Source organism: Xenopus laevis, chromosome 8L (genome assembly GCF_017654675.1).
Source record: "Xenopus laevis strain J_2021 chromosome 8L, Xenopus_laevis_v10.1, whole genome shotgun sequence".
NCBI lineage: Eukaryota > Metazoa > Chordata > Amphibia > Anura > Pipidae > Xenopus > Xenopus laevis.
The window spans coordinates 128,397,791-128,425,252 of NC_054385.1; the positions used below are offsets into that span (position 1 = coordinate 128,397,791).

Sequence of the window (27,462 nt, forward strand, 5' to 3'; positions counted from 1 at the left end):
GATTTATAGCAGTCTGACACAGGTTCCCTTGCAGTGTTCTATTTTTTATTTCATTTTAGAATAAGATGCCCAGTCCCTGATGAGGTACCTACTTACCCCATCCCTTTTTGACATGAGCTCATTCAGTTGGGGCTATACAGAAATACTGTTTGAACTCCAAGAAATAAATATTTTATTGTTTACACAGAAATACAAGATTTCACTGATTGAAAGGAAACCATCATAGATTGCCTGTGTGCTCACTGGGATCAATACCCCAACCCCCTTAGGCTCACAGGGTAATCCCATTATGAATAGATTGTGGGACATGAAGTCCCTCTGCTTTGCAGAGAACCTGTGCAGTACTCACTATGGAGAGCAAAAAGTCCCAGAATCTTTCACTTCTTATTGGAATAAGGTGAAAGGGAGGGTTGCATTACTCTCTGAGCTGAGGGTTGGGAAATGCTTCATCAGAGTAACATGGTTTCCTTTTAATGTGCCGAATAAGTTATATCTGTGTAAAATATATTTTTTTCCTTTTTGAATTGCAAAATAAGGGTTTTATATAACATTAGAGTGTGGGGATAAAATACTTATAGTATATTTTAATCAACTAAACATTTTTCTAATAAAAAATAATATTTTAAATATTAATATTAAAAAGGAATATTTTTCCTATGACTCCAATATTCCCTAATTTAAATGGTGTATGCTTCTCCAGTTCAAAAATACTATTTTTTTTAGGCCTTAAAGTTACTTTCCTATAGTCATAGAAACAACAGATTTTCAGTTATTTCAATAATGTGGTGTAAGAATGGCAGCCATGTTCAGATAAAAAAGTAAACATTTACATTACATTTAGGTGTAAAAAGGCTCAAATAATGCAAAATGCTTTCGCAAATAGAGGAAAAATGAGAATAGTCTCGAAAAAAGCAGAGTACATTGTACAACTTTTTAAAAATAGTATATAAATAATCCCATTAGTGGAAAATTTTTAACAAATTGGCTGCTTAATAATGGGCTGAACTTGATCACTATATCTAATTTACCATTTTCACTTCAAGGCACAGTAAATTCTCCCGAAGTGCTTCATAGCTCCCCAAAGCCAAGACTGCAAAAACACAGGGGGAGGCACCTAACCAATAATTTTTTGGATTTGGTCAAATGCCCAAAGACTGAGCTGAATATTGACTCAATTCTGAACCCTAATTTGCATGTTAAAATTTAATAAGAAGAAAAAAATTGCATCATGAGTGAATTAAAAAAAAACGTCACATTCAGTTGTTAAATAACAGTTTGGATTTGGTTCTGCTGAACAATTAGGGGCAAATTAATTCAAATTTGAGATCACGTTTGTATCTGAGATTTGAGAAAATTGCAGCAAGGAAATGTGATCTTGAATTTTTTTTATTCAAGTTTTTGGAATCCGAAGATTAATCAATTAAAAAGATGTCAAAAATTTGAATAAAATAATTTGGCAAGTAAAACCTGGCAAGCTTCTACGGCAGTCATTGGGAGGTGTATTTTTGATATTCAATATATTTTTTGTGTTTTTCTTAAATTCATCTTAAATTCATTCTTTTTTTACACACCTTACCACGATCACGTTTTTCTAGTTTTTATGTAAATAAAGTAGCAACTGAGAATATAAAATACTTTATTTACTATCTACAGTATGGGCACAGTGCTATTCAAATTTGCATCTTTTGCAAAGGAAATACCCATGTACACATAATATTCACCAAACCTGCATTTTCATAAAGTTAGCACATGTTCTAGAAAGTGTTGGGGAGTAGTTTATGAACATGTATTATGTAAGGCTTTAATGAACACAATAGAGAACAAATACAAGAACATGGCAGAGTTGAGAGCAAACACCCTGCTTTAAAAAAACAGGACTTCTTCCTGAAAAATTATTTTACACATACAGGATTGAAAGAAACAGTTCGTCAAGCATTCTTTTTATTTTTATATTAATTATCCTTTAAAACTATTCAGGGGGGCCCATATAAATTTTTGGGGTGCAGCATATATTTCTTTTCTGCCCTAACCTGCTCTTATGGAATAGTTGACACTGGGGAGACCAAAATCTGAATATTTAAATAACAAAACTATCCGACAAAACTAGAATCTTCCACAAAAACTTCCAAATAGGATAGGGACCTCTCCCACTGATTTATATACAACCTCAGCATGTCTGAGATTTCAGATTAAGACTTTTACCATCCTTGAGGTCTAAAAAATTTCGAAAAAATTCGAGGGTTTTTTTTCCCATAAAAAATTGGATTTCATAGTAAAAACAAAAGCCATAGTGTCTTGGCTCATCGCCCAAAATTACAGACTGACATTGTTTGTTTTGGAGATCATGTTGGAACTTTTTTGGCAGTTGATGAAACCCAACAGTTGCTTTCAAATAAAAACCTTTGCAAGTCCTTTTCGTTAGGCAGAACATTGGTGACATTCTTAAAACTCCAGAGAAGCCCTGAGGCAGCACGATTCCCTTTCCTCACTGTTGATAAAAGAGGATAAGGAGTTTTACATAGGAACACAAAAAAACATGCCCACTCTCAAAATGGGGTCCACTCTACTATCGCTTGAAGTGTAAAAGAAGCCCAGTGAGACTCTGGGTTCACTTTGAGATCTCTCTGGGCTCAGTGACCCTCTAGGTGCCTGCAGGCTGCTGACACCGTTGTCACTGCCTATCTCTGAGCTGCTTTTGCTGTGTCTGCTGATAGGGGAAATGAAGAAGACTACTGTGTATATTAAGACAACGATCTCATATAGACATATATAGAGAGGAACCCAAGGGAGGGGGTGTGAGTGACGAATATTCAGAGTGCCAAGCCCGTCGGGATAGGGTAGACAGCTTCTGCTCCAACCCCCTCATCCTCTTTTATGGCCTTGGTTTCAGGTTCTGCCTTTGCTTTTCAGTGCCTCAACACAGGGACTGTAACTACCACTATTCCCCAGACTCTCGCTCCCAACTCCAGCTCCGGCAGCTGCACCCCAAGTCCCCATTGAGAGAGGAGCTGACCCATCAAGAAAGCCAGGAACCTACTTGTTAACCAGACACACTTCCTCTACCTATAAGGGGCGGAGAAGGGATTTTTTTTCTTTTATCTTCCCCCCCCCTTGATTTTGATTTAAATTGGACTTCTCAGGGGACCTGTTGACTTGGAACGTGCGAGAGGATGAAGGGGCCGTGGCTGGTTCTGGCAGCTCTGTGCCTCGCCCTGGCAAACCTGGGTGCCTGGGCAGAGGACGGGCTAGATTTTCCCGAGTATGATGGAGAGGACAGAGTAATCCACATCAGCCTAAAAAACTACAAGGCCGCCCTGAAAAAGTATGACGTTTTAGCCTTGCTGTACCATGAACCAATTGAGGATGACAAGGCTTCACAAAGGCAATTTGAGATGGAGGAGCTGATCTTTGAGGTACAAAGCCATGCATGCAGGTGTTCAATAGGTTTCCTAGCCCATCGTCTTATTCTAAATATAGGAGAAAGCCCTATAAGGGAGCAAACTGGAAACCATGTCCTTAACCCCTTGGAAATAGGATTGGTGCACCTATCCTAGGTCTGGTCAATGCTCATGCAGACATCATAATATTAAAATATTGTATAGCCCAGTGCACCGTTTAGTCGGTGAGAATGGAACAAGGATCTCCTAGGAGAAGTCATGTTGGCAGATACAATAGATAGCTTCAAGGAAGGGTTGGATGCCATTTTCAGCAAGTCAGAAATGACAGCACCACTTGGACGATTGTAACCAAATTGTAGGGGTTTGATCCAGGAATAAGGCCAATTTGGGGGCTGGACTACTTTGACTCGGTTTGTGGGATCTTTGTCTTCTTCTGGATCAACTAAAACCTAAATAGGAATGATATGGATGACGTGTTCATCCTAGGTATGTATGTAAGGATGTGTGTGGATGTCACTTCTTACTCAGAGCAAGCACAGAGCTCCATTATACTCAACATTGGCCAGCTATTTCTGAACTACAACTCCCAGAATCCATTGGGCACCTGAGACTGCTGGGAGCTGTGGCTTAGGAATAGATAGCTAGGCACTCAAAACAATATACCAGCCTAGTACAGTACTTATTTAGGGGGACTCTTAATAAAGGGAATATTTGATGAACATGGGTGCATGCTGCCTTGTTTGCCATATTGTAACTAATACTAACAGCAGAGATTTGCTTTGTCAACATAATGTTGTATTGCTGAGGACAGTCACCATAATCAAACTCCTACAGAAAGACTCCAATACTTCATAGGGGGATACACCATGTACTGTAGAATTAATACCCACCTGAGACCTTTTACTAGAGCTAGTGGGAACTTATTCTGTCCCTTCTTTGTGTATACAAAATACTGTACTATGGATTTCACCACCATGGTTCTTCAGAGCTTCTGTGAGAGGCAAAGAAGATATTTAATGAGATTCTTCCTCCTGGTTTAACCTTATTCATTTTCAACTCCTCCTAATCTGGAAGACTGGGACACAGGCAGCAGTGAGAGGAGGGGACGGGCTAAAGTAAACTTACTTGCATGAAATGACTCTCTAAAGGGAACATTTTGCCTATTTATAAACTGGTTTAACGTCCATGGGGCAAATTCACTAAGATTCGTAGTTGCGCCAGGCGTAACTTCGCCGCACTTCGCCACACTTCGCCAGGCGTAGTTTCGCCAGCGCTTCGCAAATTCACTAAAATCCGAAGTTGCGCTCAGGGGTAGCGTAAGGTTGCGAAGTTGTGCTAGCGTTGATTCGCTAAGTAAAGCGAAGTTACGCTAGCGAAGGCTAATTTGCATACGGCGCGAAATTCAAATTTCAATGGAGGAATACGTATCAGCACTACAAATGGCTAGAAAACCTTCAAATCATCAAATAAAAATTTTATTTTGCCCTACACATGTGCCCACTGTCTAGGTAAGTTGCCATGAGTCAGGAAATGTAGGGGGGAAGGAGGGGAGCCCCTAAAAAATTTTCGATCTTTTTCAGCCTATCACCCATAATGTAGAAAACACACCAGCGTTTTTTGGGACTTAGAAACATTTTTGACTTTTTTTGAAACAATCCCTATCTACTCTATTGCGCTTCACCTGGTCTGAGGTGGCGAAGGAAGTCTAGTGTAAAAGGTAGCGTTCAGTACACTGCGCGCGTTAGTGAATTTGCATAGTTACCTCGCTAGCGAAACTTCGCCAGGCATAAGGGTGCGAAGTAACACTAGCGAAACTACGCCAGCGTTCGTTAGTGAATTTGCGCAGTAACGAAAATGACAAACGCTAGCGAAGTTTCAGTTTATTGTATGCAAGTTTCCTTCTCTTTGTATTGGCACACATATATATGTGAGGAGGAGATGTTATTTTGCTTGGCTCCGTTTTCCATACACTTCAACAGGCAGGCAAAATCTAGTAGTTAAAAATAAATTGTGCTGCTCTAATGCAGTTCATGGGAAAGGCAGAGTGAAGCAATGTGGCAGCTCCTATGTAAGTGCACAGAGTAGCCAAGGCCATCACCATAATAAAGTGGTTGTATCACTCATCAGCAGTCTCGTATATTCCAAATTTCCAAAATGAAAAAAAAAATTGGTATGTTGTAGGTCACACCTGCCCTAACCTGCCTGAAACCCCACCTAGTTAAAGGTATGCCCTGACCCTCTTCAAATCAGCAAATCAGGGCTCTCCTGCCTAAATCAGGGCAGTTGATAAGTAAGCAGATCCAGTCACAGGATCTTTCAAAGGGTATGAATGAGACAGCAGCATCGTCTGATTTCTGCTGCAGAATGTAGTATCCCCCCAAAATTGCTGTTGCTGTTATATATGCAGATAGGCTCCATAATATAACCACTGAACTTAATTTAAACTTAATTAAATTGCTCCCCACCCAACTGTTTAGGAACAGAGCACTAAAGATGACAACTAACTTCATCTCATTAGGGTCATATTGGTCCAGTCCAGGATTCCCCTTGTCAGATATGCCCGACTGGATCATTATCTCCATAATGGCCCGGGTTATTTTGCTGCCCTATAAAAAGGCTCAGAATCAGAACACCAGGCAGGAGACAGTGCCATCTTCGTGGAAGGTGGTGTGTGTTTTTGTTAACCAATCAGAACCCTCTGATGTTTTTTCATACTTTGGGTGCCAAGGAACTTGCTGAATCATTTCATCCGGTTGCCATTACATTCCTTGATTTAAAATTACCTCTGGCTGCGTTTGGTGCCTTGCCATCGCCCTACATTTAGCTATCATTCAATGCTTAATGACATTAATTCTCTCTATAAATAGTGCTCACACAGCTGCTCAAGGTTACTTGTTGTGCAAAACTTGCATGTATCATACAAGGACACATTTTGGTGCATTCAAGCATATCAATCCCATGTATAATACCTCATTCCATCACCAAGTCTATGTCAAAATCCATCACAAGCATTACACAATCCCTTACTCTTTTGCTCCATCTACATTGCTGGGAAGATGAAGTAGTTAGTAACTACTAGCTGATGCCACCAGATGATGTTCACAGAGCCTTGTCATTTCAGCCTGGTAAAGATGTTGTATACAGTAATTCATTTTGGGCTCTAGAACCCAATGTGCTACTTGACATGGACTGCTCTCAGAGGCCATGCAAAAGTATGACCAGAGACCATGCCCCATTTACCTTCTGGAAATGTCCAAAGTAACCTGCTTGGTGGGTCAAGGTGAAGAAGAGTATGTTTACCAAAACCCTATGCATATATACAGGAAAAGTATATCCCATGACCCAAGTCATTTAGGCTCATTCAGCCTCACTTGCATCCTAAACATCGTAGGTTAGGAGGCAAGTGAGGGGGTACATCTAAGAGTTAGATGTGTGGCTCAATAATTGAATGTTTAAAGAAAACCTACACTAATCCACTCAACTGATTTTATAGGGCCATCTCCCTTCCTATTACAGCAGAGCACTGGGTAAATTTCAGGGTGACACTTAGACCCCCTTCATCAGGTATCTTACCCTTTTCTCCATACTTATACATCCCATAGGATTCAGTTGAATGAATTTCTCTCTTGTTTGTTTGATCCTGAGCCTGATTGCTGCATAACCAGTGAAATCATTGCTATAAATGTATGTTGGAGTGTCTTAAAGTCTTAAGTAGGTGAGATGCCACCTAGATTTAATGAAGGTCTTTAGTTTTCCATGGTAATAGTTTTCATGCACACCATCATCATTCCATTGGATCTTGTATAATTATATATCTGATTAAATGTGGCCCCGGCAAGTTTTATAGAACCAACTGCCCACCCACATTTTACAGTATGGCTGCATGGCTTATTTATATATTATATATATTTTGCATTATATATATATTTCCATTCACATGGATGAGCATAAGACGGGGTCAGACTCTAAAGACATCAATAACTTAAAGGGCACCAATCATGACCAAAATAATTTACTAAGTAAATACACTATGTGAAAGTTCAAGAAATCCGATTTTTAAAACAGTTAGAATTGTTTGTATAATGTAAATGATCAGCTCACTATTCCTTCTGCAAGATCTCCCCTATCTCCCCTGCAGTTCTAGCTGAGGCAGGCATCTTGGATTTCACTGGCTCCTCCTACCTATATCTTCCCAGCCAATTGTAGCTCTGAAATCTCGCACATGCTCAGTTCAAATTCCTTGTTTGCTTATCAACCCTTCTAAGCTATTTTCAAATCAGCCAAACCTGTGTGTTAGCTGCTGTACAGTAGTGCTGCCCCCTGCTGGAAGTTAGCAGGTGGCAGCACTTCTAGTGGATACTTCTAGTGGAGGAGTTTACTAAAACAAGGCATTCTGGGTAGAATACTCAAAGCAGTGTTACAATCTGAGCATGCTCCTGAAATTTGCATATTAGAGTCTCTGTTAGAGTCTCAATATGGCCTCCCTCAGTGAAAGAACCCATTTGACAAAGTAAGGGATTTTTTTTAAAACCTGCAGTTTTTTCAAAAAACTATATATGTAGTTTGATTAAACGTGTTTAGCTTGTACTGGTCAGATTGTCAATATGTGTTTGATTTTGGCTGTGATAGGTGCCCTTTAAGGATAGGGCAATGCCATTAGGATAGGATTTATTCCATTACCACCCCAGCAGAAGTCAATAACAGCCTGGCAGGTACAGTGTGAGGATTCCAACTGGAGATCTTAAATCACTGTTTCAGATTCAGACCGTTGGCCCACAATGTAAACTGATACTTGAGGTGTCACTGTTTGTTGATTCCTGGCACATCACAGTATGTGCCCTCTACTGCTATTGGTCTACTGACAGGCAAGGGAGGTCACCTTTCTGTCAAACAAATGGCCCCACCCATGCCACTATAACAAAAACTTTCTCCCCCTTTTCAAAATCGTTTAGCAGAGATCAAGATTTTTCCCTCCCATTTCATAAAATATATTTAATCAACTGCCCCTAGTGGTTGACTCTACTATCTGCACTTTGCTTCCTTTAACTGAGAAAGCATGTTTTTTAGAGTGAGTGCACAGCCACAGACATGTAACGCAGCCATATCAAAATTTAAAGGGAATATAAACCTCACATTAAAAATGTTACCTGAAGAAAGAAAATGTGATTCTAAGCAACTTTCCAATATACATTTATTACAAACAATCAATGGTTTTAACATGAAAATGCTGTTGAAAGTGGTGTGTGTGCAGCTATTTCTCTTGTCTTGATACAATGTAGCAGAAGTCAGCCTGGCATATTTTCTTCACAGTTCTGTTAATCAGCTGCTTCTGTTACATTGTTTCAAAATCCAAGGCAGAGCACATCATGGACAGACAGATACTGCTTTCAGTAGCAATTATATCTGCAGAAAACTTGAAAACCTTTGAACATTTGTAATTAAAGTATGTTGGAACATTGCTTAAATGTGCAATTTCTTTCATTGGGCACAATTTTATACTTGGGTTTACATCACCCTTTAAGGGAAAGAAAAAAAGCACGATTTGTTCATGGTGCTTCCAGCTCTAAATTAAACATAGGGAAGAGCTCATACTTGGATTAAAACCCAGACTAAGTTTACCTCTTCTCCCTAATTCTGTCCCTGTACCTTTATAAGGTTACCCTCCCTTCTGCAGCCGTGGCCAACCAATTGGGGGAGGTCCAGATATTTGCAGCCAAGAAAGGGCTGAGACGTTGGGCTATTACAAGTGAAGCAGAGGTGGAATAGGAGAAGTGTTGAGCTGGACCTCACATTAACACCCCCGTCCCATTCCTCTACTCCTTAAGTTACAGGCTGGAGTGCTGATTTAGAGACAAACTCCTGCCTGCTCCAGATGGCCTCCAAGTGGTATTAGGCTCTCTCCTCAGCCTGAACTTACAGTACCTTCCCAGAACATCAAAAATAGAGCCTTTATAGGGTTTCACAGTAATGTAGCTTCACCCTTTTAGGCAACACGTCCTGAGCTACCTGATATCATGAAGTCACCCAAGTTAATTTTCAGCTTCTAACTAACAGGGGGTGGATTTGCCTTCTCATAGGATCAATCAACAGCCTTTGCCAACAAATTCAGAAAAAAAAAAAAAAGAGAGCTGTGTTGTAACTAAACCAGAAGGGCAGGACCACTAAACATGCATAATTAATATATATACTGGAAATTCACTTTATTCAATTATGTTTTCAGTGTTAAAAAAAAGTTTTTGGGTGGAGTTTCCCTTTAAATCGAAATAAGGGTTACATGCATAAATGATGGCGGCTTTGGTGGTTGTTCAGAAATTAGGCATCCCTTTTGTCTCACCATTGCTAACACACGATCCCAGGGTAAAATTAGTAATGCAATGGAATCCAGAGTACAATATGGTGTATGACAACTTCCTTTTGGAATTCAGCTTGCCCCCACGGTTTATAAATTATATATAGTTAATAAAGTACCCCCTCTTGTAAATTATAAGAATATTATAAGTTACCGAGGAGTTTCATGACCATATCAGAACAGGAGGCCGAAGGTCATGGAACTCCGAGGTAACTTCTAATATCCTCATATTTTGCAACTGGGGGTACTTTATTTATTATAATACACAAGTTTCAGTGAGTCATGTGACAGAAATGACATCAGAACTCACCGTTTATAACTGATGACATCAGAACTCACCATTTATAAGGATATCATTTACAAGATATTCATGGCTTTTGTGTATTATATATTATATAATATACAAGAGCCATGAATATCCTGTAAATGATATCCTTATAAACGGTGCTTAGTGATGTCATCAGTTATAACCGGAGCTTAGTGATGTCATTTCTGTCCCGCGATTCACTAAAACTTGTGTATTATATTAAATTAAGTACCCCCTATTGCAAAATATGAGGATATTAGAAGTCGGAGTTCCATGGTCCTGGAACTCCTCGATAACTTATAATATCCTCATATTTTACAAGAGGGGGGGGTACTTTATTCACTATATATATATATATATATATATATATATATATATATATATATATATGAGTATAATACTTTGGAAAAGAATTCAAACCCATGATCAGGTCTTTCATGTTCACTGAACATTACTTCTCTGTATATTTGTATATATATTTGCTGGGAGCTGCCATATTTTTTCAGTGGCTCCCAAACTATGGAGCTGTCCTCCTGGGGTAAACTTGGAGCAGTGGCAGGGGGAATATCCTCAAGGGAAGGAACTGGTTAGAATAGTCATTTGCTCTTCTAGATAAACCTAAAAGTCCATCTTGACAGGCAAGTTAGGGTAAGATTTTGGTGTAAATATATATTTGCTGACCTAGATATATTTGAAAATATGACTTAATGACGGATACACTGATAATTTCCTATATATGTAAGTTAGGGGGGGGGGGACCCTAACCAAAGGGTGGATGATCTAGTGATCTAGTATGATCTAGTGATCTAGTAGCATCACAGCTCAAACTGAGCATACATGAAAAGATCTTACCATTAGATGAGGGCATCACACAAAAGAATCTTTACCCAATTCAGCCACCAACACAAAATCGGATGATCTGATCATGTGGCCTTCCAAACTAATGGTTGTGGAATTTAACGGGGAACTAAGTTGACCCGTTGAGAGAGGACAGTGTCAAGGTCGGAACTAGGGGTGGATGTTAGAACCCATAATGGAGTGGGAAATTCCGCTGGGTTTGGTGTCAAGAACAGACAAACTACCTTGCCTTGGACACCCGATGTGCTTGGTCCTGCTCTAGACAGTATTAAAGGGGGTTGTTCACCTTTAAATGAACTTTTAGTAGTGTAGGGAGTGATATTCTGAGACAATTTGCATTTGGTTTGCATTTTTTAATATTTAGGGGCAGATTTACTAAGGGTCGAATATCGAGGGTTAATTAACCCTCGATATTCGACTAGGAACTAAAATCGTTCGACTTCGAAGGAATATCCTTCGATCAAAAAAAACACAGGCAAGCCTATGGGGACCTTCCCCATAGGCTAACATTGAGTTCGGTAGCTTTTAGCTGCCGAACTAGGGGGTCGAAGTTTTTCTTAAAGAGACAGTACTTCGACTATCGAATGGTCGAATAGTCGAACGATTTTTAGTTCGAATCCTTCACTCGAGCTTTGTAAATGTGCCCCTTAGTGTTTTTGAGTTATTTAGGTTTTTATTCAGAAGCTCTCCAGTTTGCAATTTCAGCCATTTGTTTGCTAGAGTCCAAATTACCCTAGCAACAATAACTTGATTTGAATAAGAGACTGGAATATACTTGGGGGAGCGTCTAGATAGAAATCTGAGGCATAAGAAGTAACAACAACAGTAAATGTATAGGCTTACAGAGCATTCATTTTTAGATGAGGCCAGTGACCCCCAAATTTGAAAACTCAGTCAGAAGACAAAACAGTCAAAAACTCTAAAAATTAAATAATAAAGACCAATTGAAAAGATGCTTAGAATTAGCCATTATATAACATATTAAAACTTAAAGGTGAATCACCTCTTTAACATGTTTATGTGGACCTTGGAGGTGTCAAGTTGGAGTCTTTTTTATTTTGTCACAGCTTTATTGTGTTACTAGAATATTCTATTTGTTTTTGGGGGAATACTTTTGCTTTGCCTTGGCATGGACACTAATAATCACAAGAACATTAGCTATGTATCACCACTAGAGGTGCTGTTTAGTGTCACTATGCTATGCTAGCGAGCAGCTGCTGTTTCTCTATCACAGATTCCGACCAAATCTACAGCGCTGCCTGCGGGGGCTTTGGCACATTTGGGAAAGTGTCAGGGAAGTTCTGTGAGAGGCAGAAGGAAGATCAAAATGTTCCTTGTTTGTGTCACTGCTCATTTGCATACTATTCCTGTTATTTTTTTTTACATTTTCATCGAAAACAACAGCAACTGTTCACTTTGCAGAAAATGAGGCTCCGGTTAACTCTTTCATGCCCCTGGAAGGCCTTTTTATAAGTATATAGGCTTTTAAACAGATAAATACTGTTAAGTGTTTTCTGGTTGGAACCCTTCCAGCTCACTGATCTATTGTTGGAGACAATCGTCTCTGTGCTGTTATTTATCTAGAAGGGAGTGAGAAGAATGCTAAGAGGGCTGATTCATCGAGCTTTTGCAGCAGTGCCATTTTCCAAGGATGTTAGCGGTACTTTTCCTCTGCTGCTGAACGTCACTGCCCCTAGTGGCAGGATGTACAATCTATATCAATTCAAAGTTATGAGCTTCCCTATTATAAATCCAACATGGGGGTAACGGAACACATAGAGTTGCCACCTCACCCAATTAAACCCAAACACAAATGGAATACACAGCCTACATGGCTAATTAGCAAATGTATTTAGATGCATGCTGTAGACTGAACTATTTATGTATCATGCTTCTAAATGAATTGCTAATTAGCCATGCAGGCTGTGTTTTCCATATGTGTTCGGTTTTAAAGGGATGAGGTGGCAATCCTAGGATCACATGAGGCATAATGATATTGGCTGCCTACAGCTACCCATAATTCCTTAATTGAGGCTAAAACTCTGCATTTCTGTGGTTTTAAGGGAAGTGATGCTGGTTTAGCGCTAGCTGTGACTGTTCCTCCTTTTACCCTTTCAGTGCCACCGCTCTTTGATTTTGCTGTACTGTGTGTGGCATAGGCAAAAGAGAAAGCTAATGGTGGCCATACAGGGGCAACCGACGGGTCCTCCCGCTCGATATCAGGCAAAAAATCAGGCATCGGCATTGTAATCCAATCGTTCGGCCCCAGGGCCAAACATTTGGATTCACCCGATATCGCCTAGCCTTTAGTGGGTAAATCGGGTTAAGATCCGATCATTTGTCGACCTTGCAAAACGAGCGGATCTTATAGTGTATGGCCACCTTTAGTTACCATGGTACATTTATGTTGATGCCATCAATTCTACCCTCTAATCCTCAATTATTTAGGAGGAATAAAAATTCAATGTCAAATTTCATCCTTGTTGACCTTCAGGCTGCTCCTACCACTTGCCCTAGTTTTGGGGAGTATTCTCGGTTGAGGGCAAAGTTTCCCTTATAGCGGGGTGCTGTGAACCCAGGCGACTTACTTGGTACTTACCTAAAAGCTGCATTATTTGCCTTTTCATTCTTTAAACAGAATCATGGGAGCAATAGCTTGATGTGTGGGATTTTAGAATGGGGTGCAAAGGGAAATGCTGCTGTGTTCTTGCATGTCTCTATAGTCTTATTTGATCTTTCCAGCCCTGAAACATTCTCCTTTTTCTCTTTCCCCCTTCTCTCTCTCTCTCCTTTTCTCGTCTTTTTTCCTAGTTAGCTGCCCAAGTCCTGGAAGATAAGGGTGTGGGATTTGGCTTAGTCGACTCTGAGAAAGATGCTGCTGTGGCCAAAAAATTAGGTGAGTGGCCCCTATAGCCTTAAGCTGGATTTATATCCCAGGAAATGCTAAACCAGTTAATGTATATTGTTAAACTGTATTTTAAGTTAAAAGTTAATTTGCCAACACTAGGGGGCAGTCGGGTGTCATTGAATTTACTTATAAATGAGTCAACTGCTTGTCAGAGGAGCAAAGGCTCTTAAAGATCTATCGGGGCAATTTTCTGTTGTTTTCTTTCTCTGTTTGATCTCCCTTCCATGAACAATTTTTCACATCTCCAAAGTGCCATTAACTATAAACTCTGCCAGGTTTGAGAGATTGTTATAGTATGAACGCAGGGGACGTGGCAAATTCTTGCAACCGCAAGAAGCTTTATTTTTCTTTTTGTGTGTTTATTTGTTTGATTGGAGTAGCCCACAGCAGCAACAATGTTCAGCCTGGGATTTTACACTGCCCACAGCAGTAACCCATACAGGGTGGGTACATGGAATCTGAAACCAGCAGAGAGACTATGTATTGCATTGGAGCTTTTCTGAGGCTGCAGTATGGTAACATATACATTCTTATATGTAAAGCCATAGAATAAGCAGCGTAAAGCACCATGTAATTTTTAACCAATTAAGTCTGAAACCCTCATTCTAGATGTTGCTAAACTAAAAAAATGCCATCATCCCCTGGCAGCAATTGTTTTTATATTCTCTCCAGCACCAACCTTCCAACTGGGATACATACTCTCTAATTTCTGCATTAATAGGCCCAAAATTTTAGCAGGTTGCAAATATTAGTTACTGGCCTGGGCCTCACATACATTGGGGACCTCAGGCGATTGGGTATGGTGTTAAAAGTAAGGCAAGATGCTGATAGTAGGGGAAGGAGGAGACAGTAGGACATGATGTCAAAAGCAGAACAAGGTGAAGACAGTTGGATAAGATGTCAACAGTAGGGCAATTTGGTGGGAGAAGACAGAGACCGCGGACAAAATGGGAACAATATGGAGAAAGTAGGACATGGAGGCAGTAGGACCAGATGGAGAAAGTAGGACAAGGTAGAGTCTGTATGCAACAATAGAGACAGATGTTCAACAGTAGGGCAAGATTGCCATAGTAGAAGAAGACTGAGACAGTATAACAAGATGGAAAGTAGGACAAAGTAGAGACTTATAACAAGATGGAGGCAGCTGATTAAGATGTCAACAGTAGGTCAAAATGGCAACAGTAAAAGAAGACAGAGATAGTAGGACATGATGGAGACAGTAGACAAAGCAGAGATAGTAGAACCTGATGGAGAACATAGGACAAGGTGGAGACTGTAGGACAAAGCAGAGACAGTAGGACAAGAGGCAGAGGACAAGACAAGATGGAGACTGTAGGATAAGGTGCAGACTTATGACAAAATGGAGGCAGTTGGTTAACATGTCAACAGAAGGGCAAGATGGAAAGTAGGACAAAGTAGAGACTTATAACAAGATGGAGGCAGCTGAGTAAGATGTCAACAGTAGGTCAAAATGGCAACAGTAGAAGAAGACAGAGACAGTAGGACATGATGGAGAAAGTAGACGAAGCAGAGATAGTAGAACCTGATGGAGAACCTAGGACAAGGTGGAGACTGTAGGACAAAGCAGAGACAGTAGGACAAGAGGCAGAAGACAAGACGGAGACTCTAGGATAAGGTGCGGACTTATGACAAAATGGAGGCAGTTGGTTAACATGTCAACAGAAGGGCAAGTTGGCAACAATAGAAGAAGACAGAGACGGTTGGACATGATGGAGACATAACAGAGATAGTGGTACCAGATGTAGACAATGTGGAGACTGTAGGACAAGATGCAGAAGGCAGGACAAGATGGAGAAAGTAGGAGTAGGAGAAAGTATGGTGAAGACTTATGACAATACGGAGGCAGTTGGTTAAGATGGCAACAGTAAGAGAAGACAGACAGAAGGACAAGATGGACATAGTAGAGATGGAGGCAGTAGAACAAGATGGAGACAGTAGAACAAGATGGAGACAACAAGGATAACTTTTCTGTCTATTTTCCGATTATATTGACCTCTGTTATATAATACAGTGTATCTTAAATAGCTGATTTCACCTTTAAAACTTATAACGATTGGAGAAGGATTCACTTTGGGTGGCCAAGAATGGCTGAGATGGTTTATTTAGCCAACCTGTTGCCCCAGCAGACAAATTGCTTGAGAAGCAAAGAGGGAAGATAAATTATTATTAACTCCCAGAAAACTGTGTATTGTGAATTTTTTTAAATCAACTTCACAAACAAGCCAACTGAGTGAATAGGTTAAAGACATTAAGCGCTAAAAGCAATTAAAGTTAAAAGAGAAGCGGCCGGTTTCCATGACGACATCTATTCTACTAACAGGGGTGGGGGCTGCGAGGACTGAGTAATGTGCATGGGGAACACAGTGTTTAGTCAGACAGGAGGGAGGTAGAAGCCGAGGTACTAACAGTGCAGGTTGTGCTAACCCCAGCCACGCAAATATGGCTTCATTACTGTAGGTAATTCTTGCCAAAGAAACCACGGCACGAATCCTTAGAGCTTGCCATCAAAATAATACTGCTCTAGTGTTAATTAGACTCAGCACTGGTTATATGGATAGATTGAGAGATACTTTCACTTATTCATAAGGTGTCCATATGCAGACCTAGACAAGTTGCCGACTCTACAGACTCAGCAGCTTATTGGCCATGTGCAGGGAACAAATATCTGGAAAATAAAATCAGCAACATATCTACTGCCATGTTTGCAAATATCATCAGACAAGGACCGCATTAGATCATTGATGGCTTCCTCTTTGGATGGGTTGATAGGGGAAGAATAAAGAACCTATAGGTAGGCCTAGCCTCCCCAAAAAAAAACATTTTCACTCTCCTCCCCTTAATGGGTATCCATATGTTCCCATTATGACCCATTTAAAAGGTCTGATCATCCTGGTTTTGGCTAAGTGTGTTGATGGTACCATTTGGTAAGGTTTTTGGGCTGATCATCCTGGTTTTGGCCATGTGTGTTGATGGTCCAATTTGGTAAGGTTTTTGGGCAACCTTGAGGATCCAAAGGTCCCACTGAATGCAATTTGGACATTTTTGCACAGTTTGGTTCTACTAAAGAGTTGTTCCCACTACAGACTTTAGGGTGAGTGGAGCTGGACTGACTGCCTGTGATATGCATCAGGATGAGAATAATGAAACTATAGGTAGGCTAAGCTTCCCCAAAAGGAGACCTGCTGCTATATATTCCATTCCTCCTCTCAAACAACTTTTTCACTCTCTTCCCCTTAATGGGCCCCCATAGTCCCCAGTAAGAGCCATTTAAAAGGTCCGATCATCCTGGTTTAGGCCAAGAATGTTGATGGTCCAATTTGGTAAGGTTTATGGGCAACCTTAAGGGTCCAAAGGTCCCATTGAATGCAATTTGGACATTCTTGCTCAGTTTGGTTCTACTAAAGACTCATTCCAACTAAAGACTTTAGGGTGATGCAGATGAACTGACTGGCTATGATATATATCAGATGTAGATACCTGAGTAAATACATTAGAACTCACACACATTGGGTTCTAATGAAATCAAGTGATTATTGGATGGGTCAAGGGGACGTTACTCTATCCAGCTATAGTAGAACTATCCACAGGCCAGTGGTCTCATATCTATGTGACGGTGGGAAAGAAAACAAAGGTAGAACATTCTGTGAGAGGCGAAGGCTCCTTGTCACGCGTCCCTTTGGGATTTCCAAGAATATGGAAGTGTCACGCACCAAAGCAGTGCTTACAGCGCAACATGTACAATATGTAAGGGTGTATGAAAGGGAAATGCAAATGCGTCTCTCACAGGTGCCGCTGAGGATGAATCACTTTTGATGCTATTTTGACACAGAAAGAAAAGCAGATTAGGAAATGATAGAGAGAGAGAGAGAGAGAGAGAGAGAGAGAGAGAGAGAGAGAGAAGAGAGGGAGCCAATGAGAATGGAAACAAACAAGTTCTTTTCTCTCTGTGGGATCATTTGTGGGCAGCTGTAGCGTGGGCAATGCAAGTGGATGTCTCTGAACAATGTGGTCCTGATCATGATGCCCAAGTATAATCATTGCTCGTGCACCCAGAGATTGCCTGCCGCACACCAAGGGGCACCATCATATCTACACATGCATTTTCCTCATCCATACTGAGTAGGCCCAAAGATGGCATCATTTCCTGCTCCAAAAGTTTACCAACATCTTTTCCCACTACTTTGCTAGTTTGAACCAGCATAACACTTTTATCATTTCCATACTTGGTGTGCCCCAAAGTTACCCACAAATGAATATTCTTGAGGCTGAACTTTCCTGCTTAATATATAATGTGCCCCAAGATGGCTGCTTTCCAACCACCTAATTTAACCACCATTGGGAGATATTCACGCCTAGTGTACCCCAAGATGACTTCCCTTCCTTCTACACTCGGGGAGGCACATTTATCAAGGGTCGAATTTCGAATTCATGAGTTTTTTTATAAACTCCCAGAAATTCGACCAATGGAAATTTATTATTTGAATCAAATTTTTTAAACTCAGATGAATCGAATTCGGTTTGAATTAGAAAAGCTCAAATCGAATTTAAAAAACTCAATTCTATTTTTTTCTCAGAAAAAAACTCAAATGCCAGGAAGGTTGCGTTGATCCCTGGACCTCTCCCATTGACTTATACAGCAATTCGACTGGTTTAAGGTGGCGAATAGTCATATTCGAGTTCTTAAAGGGTCAGAGTATGATAAATATTGAAATTCAAATTAAAACTCGAATCGAGTTTGGATAATTCACAATTCGAATTTGAAAGTTTTAACCAAAAAGTACAATTTAAAAATTCGAATTTTCACTTCGACCTTTAGTGTGTTTCAAATATAGGCGGGATCTCAAGTTGTTGGACACAGTAGTTGTTGCGATGCATGGCCTCTAAAGGGTTAACAAACGTCACTAAGCATTTCTGTGCCTGGGAAGTACAACCCCTGTGTAAACGACACATTATTGGCCTTACCTTGTGTTTATTGAAAGGGACAGTTGCCTGTAGTATCGGGGTTCTTAAGTGCTATTTACTGACTGTGACTGATTAAGATGGAAGCCTGAGTGCTCTAGAGGCCTCTCATTGATGCCACATTATGCTGGGCCTATGGATAAGGACTTGTGGCCCATCACAAAGCTTTCATTATGAAACTCAGATCTGACTTAATGAGCCTGCAAGAGCCATAAATCTCTTTCACTTCAGCGAGCCACGTTCCTTCCTTCCTACATAATGATGATAAATAGGACAGTTAGGTGTAGGATAAGGGCCGGAACAAACCTCTCTGGAGCAATACACACCTAAAGATCTGCTTGATTGCCGATGTGGCTAAATGAAGGGTCTGTGTCTGATTTGGTCAATCATGGGGACCTGTTGGAAGAGGACACAACATGCAGATGTGGCCCTTGTCTGGACCAGTTTTTCTAACCTGCCCATTATATATCTTTCCAGGGGCCGTAGGATGTTCTGTGTGTAAGTCCTCATACTGCTACTCCCTGCTAGTGATGAGCAAAGCAAAGTTTTTTCACAAAACTGCAGCAAAAATTTGCCGTGGAAAATTTGCAGAGAAAAAATGCCCACATGAAAAAAAAAGCTCATGGACTTTAATGCATTAGGACAAAAAAGTCACCATAATGAGCGAATTTGGAGTGAGAAAAATTGTTGCACGTAAAAACTGACTTCTATGCATTTTGCTAATTTTTCCCTGTTTTGTAATTTTTTACTACTCCCTGCTAGTTACTCCACTACTTCTAGAATAATACTGTATAATACTCCCTGCATCTGCAGTGTATATGACCCTCAGGCCTATTGTCTCACTCCCTCCCTGTTCCCGCCACACTTACATCCTCTTCATCCTCCCAGCTTCAATGGCCGCTTCTCATTAGCATAATTAAGAGGCTGAGCAATTAGCACTGACAGTGACATAAATGGGATCCTGACAAGTCTGATATCTGTTCTATAGGGGTCATTATCATCAGTGGCTAACAGGGCACCACCAGAGAGTGATTAGCACAGACAGCGGCAACAGCCACTCCAACTGTCACTTGCCCTAAGTGGCCCAGAAATACCTGTCGGTCATAAATCTACTAAAGCAGGCTCATTAGTCAGAATAATAGCAATGGCAGCCATTTCATCTGACACTGATATTCCCAGCAAATATTCTGCCTCTTGTACATTGCCTGTGCATAGCAGTCCTAACTTTATAACAACTTCTCTTATTATATATCAGACCCTTTCCATCAATCTCTCCCCTTTAAACAGTCCCTCTTTTTACCTCTCTTGCAATCTCTCTCGTTCTAACAGCCTCCATCTCTCTCCCTATTTGACCATTTCACTTCATCTGTCTCTTTCTGTCTATCTCTTTCTGGCATTGTCTCTTCTTCTATAAGCCACTCTTTCACTCTGCCTTTCTACAGCCTCATTATATATTAGCCCTTCTGTGATAACTCTCCCTCTCTGGTAAATTGTGACACTTCAGATAGTAACTAACAGGAGAAATGAGATGTCTTGGTCTAAAAAACAACCTCTCTGAACTACCACAAGTTGGACAACACTACTGTCATTATCTTACCCTACTGCCCCCTATCATATCCTACTGTCATTTTTTTTACTGTACTGCCCCCATCATGTCCTACTGTCATTATCTTACCCCACTCCCTCCATCTTGTCATACTGTCATTATCTTACCCTACTGTCTCCATCTTGTCATACTGTCATTATCTTACCCTACTGTCTCCATCTTGTCATACTGTCATTATCTTACCCTACTGCCTCCATCTTGTCCTACTGTCATTATTTTACCCTACTGCCTCCATCTTGTCCTACTGTCATTATCTACCCTACCAACCCCATCATGTCCTACTGTCATTATCTTACCCTATTACCCTATCATGTCCTACAGTCATTATCTTACCCTACTGCCTCCATTATGTCCTACTGTCATCATCTTATACTACTGCCTCCATCTTGTCCAACTGTCATTATTTTACCCTACTGCCCCCATCTTGTCCTACTGTCATTATCTTATACCACTGCCTCTATTGTGTCCTATTGTCATTATCTTACCCTACCGCCCTATCTTGTCCTACTGTCATTATCTTACCCTACTGGTCCATCTTGTCCTACTGTCATTATCTACCCTACCAACCCCATCATGTCCTACTGTCATTATCTTACCCTATTACCCTATCATGTCCTACTGTCATTATCTTACCCTACTGCCTCCATTATGTCCTACTGTCATCATCTTATACTACTGCCTCCATCTTGTCCAACTGTCATTATTTTACCCTACTGCCCCCATCTTGTCCTACTGTCATTATCTTATACCACTGCCTCTATTGTGTCCTATTGTCATTATCTTACCCTACCGCCCTATCTTGTCCTACTGTCATTATCTTACCCTACTGGTCCATCTTGTCCTACTGTCATTATCTTACCCTACTGGTCCATCTTGTCCTACTGTCATTATCTTACCCTACTGGTCCATCTTCTCCTACTGTCATTATCTTACCCTACTGGTCTATTTTGTCCTTCTGTTTTCACCTTACTCGTCTGTCTTTTGCATGTGTTGCCCTACTGACTCATCTTGCACTACTCAGCTTCATTTGTATCCCATAAAGTGAGGAAAATGAAGCCCAACTGTTATTACAAATGGAGGAGGCTTCACAACTAGGTTAAGTTATTATTATGGGTGACTTGAGTTATTCAGACATTGACTGTAATAATGGGGCAGCCAAGTCAGATAAAGCTAGCAGGTTTGTAGATATGCTAAATGACAACCTTTTATTTCAGGAAGTTCGGCAATCTACTAGGAATGATTCTCTTTTGGATCTGGTGAGAATTAGTAATGTCAAACTCATCTCTAGCATTTGTGTGGGTGAGGGGCATTTAGGAATAGCGATCATTATATGTTCTCCTTTGAGATTCTGTTGCAGAGACACCTCTATAAAGGAGTAACTAAAACACTAAATGTTAGCCAGTATAAGGGCATCTCTGAGCAATGTTCACTGGGAAGGGCTTTTTTCATTGTTCACTGAAGCATAATGGACTGTCTTTAAAATGTTGCTAAATAAATATACATGTCAGTATATTCCACTTGTAAGCAAGGAAAGACAACACAAAGCAGAACCTTTATGGTCTGATACAAGTTTTGGGGTTGAGGTTGGTAAGACAATTGTGCTTTTAAGGCACCTTATTAATAAACTATTAGAATAATGTAAAGAGCGATATTCAGAGACAATTTGCAATTGGTTTTAATTTTTTATTATTTGTGTTTTTTGAGTTATTTAGCTTTTTATTCAGCAGCTCTTCAGTTTGCAGTTTCAGCCATCTGGTTACTAGGGTCCAAATTCCCCTAGCAACCATGCACTGACTGGAATATGAATAGGAGAGAGACTGAATAGAAAGACGAGTAATAAAAAGTAGCAATAACAATACATTTGTAGCCTTACAGAGCATTTGTTTTTAGATGGGGTAAGGGATTCCTATTTGAAATCTGGGAAGATTCAGAAGAAGAAGGCAAAACTATAAAAAATACAAAATTAAGACAGATTGAGAAGTTGCTTATAGAATTAGTCATTCTATAACATAGCAAAAGGTAACTTAAAGGTGAACCACCCCTTTAAGTCAGCTGGGACACTTGACATTTTTATTGAGTACAATAGGATGCAAAATAGGTATCAGACAAGCTAAAATAGAGGTGGAAAAATATATTGCAGCAAGGAGTACAATGAATTAAAAAATATTTTTTATATATGTAAATAGTATTAAAATGAAGCAAAAAATTATGAAACCCTTATTATCAGAAGGAGGCCAGTTGGTTGATGAGAGCAGGGAAAAAGAGATTCTGAACTGTTATTTGTCATGGGACTGGATGGGTACTAAACAAGCTTAGCCGTTGCTTGATTTTTCAGGATTCATTCAGGTCTGGCATGGTGCAGAGAAACTGGCAAATTACTGAGGTAGCAGTATTCAAAAAGGGAACCCATTCTCAGCCTGAAAACTATAGCCCTGTTAGTCTGACATCAGTTGTAGGAAAATTGAAATCACAATACTATTAGTCTGCCACCATGGTTTTATGCATAACATCTTGCAAAACTGATTTAATTGCATTTTATGAGGAGGTGAGCAGGAGCCTCAACTCTGGGATGGCAGTGGATGTGATCTACTTAGACATTGCTAAAACATTTGATACAGTGCCACAAAGAAGGTTACTGGTTAAATGAAGGAATGCTGGCCTGGAACATAGTATTTGTACCTGGATAGAGAACTGGCTAAAAGATAGACTACAAAGAGTGGTGGTAAATGGAACATTTTCTAATTGGACCAGTGTTGTTAGTGGAGTACCGCAGGGCTCTGTACTAGGTCCCTTGCTTTTCAACTTGTTTATTAATGACCTGGAGGTGGCCATTGAAAGTACTGTTTCTATTTGTGCAGATGATACTAAATTGTGCAGAACTATAGGTTCCATGCAGGATGCTGCCACTTTGCAAAGTGATTTGTCTAAACTGGAAAACTGGGCAGCAAACTGGAAAATGAGGTTCAATGTTGATAAATGCAGGTTATGCACTTTGGCAAAAATAATATAAATACAAGTTATACACTAAGGGGCATATTTATCAAGGGTCGAATTTTGAATTGAAAGAACGTCGAAATTTGAATTCAAAAAGACCAACCGAAATTGAGTCGAAGATTTTTTTTGGTAGAATAGATCCGTTTTCGATCGAATAGGTCCATATTTGGATGAATTCGAATAGTTCAAATCGAAGGAATCGTGCATTAGATCAAATTCGATTCAAAGTTTTTCCCCAAAGTTTATTCAAAGTCTACCAATTGACTCCAAATAGCTTCTAGGAGGTCCCCCATAGGCTAAAACAGCAGGTTTTTGATGGCGAGTGGTTGAAGTCGAATTTTTAAAGAGGCAGTACATTTTAATATTTGAATTTTCAAATTTTTTTCAAATTCGAATTGAATCTGGACTATTCCCTAGTCTATATACACAAAAAATAGCTCAAAATGCGAATTTTCATTCGAAAATTCACCTCGATCTTTGATAAATCTGCCCCTAAACGGCAGTGTGTTGGGAGTTTCCTTAAATGAGAAGAAAAATGATCCGATGATTTTTTATTTGGAGCACAGTAAGGTACATCTTTGAACAATAAACACGGTCATCGAAATACATTGTAGGGTGTATATGGTATCGATCGTGACATTTCTCAATGTATAGCAGTTCACATATATTGTGTTGTTGGTTATTCATACATATGCAACTACAAATAGCGACTAAACTGTATACCAATTTAATGTGAAATAGTTGGAGTAGAACAATAAGAAAGATAGAAAGGTAGTTGAAAAGAGATAATTGAAAAAACTGGAGAAATAGTGACCTGGATCTAGTTTCCTCGTGCTGCTTGCCATCTTGTTTTAATCAGATGGAAAATAAATGATTACTACAGGTATGGGATCCCTTATCCAGAAACCCATTATCCAGAAAGTTTCGAATTACGGAAAGTCTGTCTCCCATAGACTCCATTTTATCCAATAATGATTTCCTTTTTCTGTGTAATAATAAAACAGTCGCTTGTACTTGATCCCAACTAAGATATAATTAATTCTTATTGGAAGCAAAACCAGCCTATTGGTGTTATTTAATGTTTATATGATTTTCTAGTAGATTTAAGGGAGAAAGATCCAAATTACGGAAACATCCATTATCTGGAAAAACCCCAGGTCCCGAGCATTCTGGATAAAAGGTCCCATACCTGTACAAAATTCCTACTGTAACAGAGCTTTGTGCAGTGCCCAGAATTGTGAGACCCCAGGCTGACAAATCTCAGTTTATCTGTCGGAAGCTGCCCTGTGTATTAACATTTCCACCTTAAGTATCAAAAATAAGAAGAAGGGACTTAACCTCCAGGACTCTCTTCTTATTTTTGATACTTAACTTTGTTATTTGTGGACACTCATTTGATCTGTATCAGTGATTATTATCATAATTACCTACTGTCTGGCTTGTTTATTCTTAAAGTGAAAGAGCATTTCCACATTACCTTTACACACTGACTTATTTCTCATCTATAGAATCAGGCCTAAGTGTTCCTTTGTAAGCAGGCACCTTGTAATATCCTACTGCGCACTTGGAGTTGTATACCCGGAAAGAGAAATAGAATGTAAATTTTTTTTTAAAAAAAAAACCCTCATTTCTATTTATTTATTTGCACCTGGCTCAGTGGATAAAGTAATGATTTCCTGCACTGGATAGTAATTAGAGAGGTGAGCTGACTGGCGTTCTGATAAACAGTGTGTGGGAGAGCCAATCCGTCTGTGTGTCTGTGGGCAGAATCTGTTGTTTCTGGCAGTGTTTTTACTAAGAGGGTAATGAGAGGTGGGTGAATAAAGTGTATTACACAGGAGAGTTCGTCTGACTAATGGATACATACACTGTAATACAAGTTTCTTTTGCCAGAGTGAGTGAAATTTAATGGCCAAATATATATATATAGTATAATACATAAGAGCCATAATAACCTGTAAATGTAAAATGTGTGTGTGTTCCTTATATTACATGAGTAATACTCAGAGTTCCCTGTATAATTCAGCCTGCAGCCTTGTGCCTTTATATGGTCACAGAACAACCCCTCAGTGACTTTTAATATCCTTATCATTTACAGTAGGGGGTACATTATCCCTTATAATACATGAGTGATACTCAGAGTTCCCTGTATAACTCAGCCTGCAGCCTTGTGCCTTTATATGGTCACAGAACAACCCCTCAGTGACTTTTAATATCCTTATCATTTACAGTAGGGGGTACATTATCCCTTATAATACATGAGTGATACTCAGAGTTCCCTGTATAACTCAGCCTGCAGCCTTGTGCCTTTATATGGTCACAGAACAACCCCTCAGTGACTTCTAATATCCTTATCATTTACAGTAGGGGGTACATTATCCCTTATAATACATGAGTGATACTCAGAGTTCCCTGTATAACTCAGCCTGCAGCCTTGTGTCTTTATATGGTCACAGAACAACCCCTCAGTGACTTCTAATATCCTTATCATTTACAGTAGGGGGTACATTATCCCTTATAATACATGAGTGATACTCAGAGTTCCCTGTATAACTCAGCCTGCAGCCATGTGTCTTTATATGGTCATAGAACAACCCCTCAGTGACTTCTAATATCCTTATCATTTACAGTAGGGGGTACATTATCCCTTATAATACATGAGTGATACTCAGAGTTCCCTGTATAACTCAGCCTGCAGCCTTGTGTCTTTATATGGTCACAGAACAACCCCTCAGTGACTTCTAATATCCTTATCATTTACAGTAGGGGGTACATTATCCCTTATAATACATGAGTGATACTCAGAGTTCCCTGTATAACTCAGCCTGCAGCCTTGTGTCTTTATATGGTCACAGAACAACCCCTCAGTGACTTCTAATATCCTTATTTACAGTAGGGGGTACATTATCCCTTATAATACATGAGTGATACTCAGAGTTCCCTGTATAACTCAGCCTGCAGCCTTGTGTCTTTATATGGTCACAGAACCCCTCAGAGACTTATAATAATAATAATAATTCACTTTCTATACTTGGCTTCAGTCTTCTATTGATTCAGTAAACCTGCGCTAGCTTGTACAAAGCTTTTATTTATCCAAGTATAAATTACCCATCTGATCAAATATTTTTACTTGATGAAGGGATTTTGGGCTGGTCTGCCAACAGATCTGGAGACACAATCTGCCCAGCTGGATGATTTACCAAAATATGCTTGTGTTTTTTGGCTTGATAGGCTAATTTTAGTTATTCCAAATATCCTTGTCCCTGGAGCTTGCAGGCTAGTAAATTATATTTCCATGTAATAACTGAAGTAAAGGTTCCCCTGCATGTATGCCACCCAGCGCAGCACTGACCACTCTCATTACATCCCAACAAGCAATAACATGAAAGATAAATAACTGCCAATCTATATCTGACTGCCACTTGGATTCCTTTCAGCCATTCTGACGTATTGGAGAAAGATGATAGATAGATAGATAGATAGATAGATAGATAGATAGATAGATAGATAGATAGATTAGATAGATAGATAGATAGAGAGAGAGAGAGAGAGAGAGAGAGAGAGAGAGAGAGAGAGAGAGAGAGAGAGAGAGAGAGAGAGAGAGAGAGAGAGAGATAGATAGATAGATAGATAGATAGATAGATAGATAGATAGAGATAGATAGATAGATAGATAGATAGATAGATAGATAGATAGATAGATAGATAGATAATTGATAGATAGATATAGCTGATAATAGATAGATGATAGAGATAGATAATAGATAGATAGATAGATAGATAGATAATTGATAGATAGATAGATAGATAGATAGATAGATAGATAGATAGATATAAACGATAATAGATAGATGATAGAGGTAGATAATAGATAGATAGTTCATAGATAGATAGATAGATAGATAGATAGATAGATAAATAGATAGATAGATAGATAGATGATAGATAGATAGATAGATAGATAGATAGATAGATAGGGATAGACAGACAGCATATCATATTGCCCCCGGTCAGCCTATATTCCCTGTTGTCCCACATAGGCCCAGATCTGCCCCAGGATGGG

The 27,462-nt window shown here is 39.7% G+C and overlaps 1 protein-coding gene across 1 annotated transcript in view; it reads left to right on the plus strand.

The window, feature by feature from the left end:
- The first annotated feature begins 2,889 nt into the window (after positions 1–2,889).
- Positions 2,890–27,462, plus strand: part of LOC108699432 (calsequestrin-1) — a 58,282-nt gene continuing 33,709 nt past the window's right edge. The window contains exons 1-2 of the mRNA XM_018231511.2: positions 2,890–3,413; positions 13,724–13,808. Of these exons, the coding sequence (XP_018087000.1) occupies positions 3,171–3,413; positions 13,724–13,808 (328 nt within the window). The 5' untranslated portion in view covers positions 2,890–3,170. The remainder of the gene's footprint in view (positions 3,414–13,723; positions 13,809–27,462) is intronic.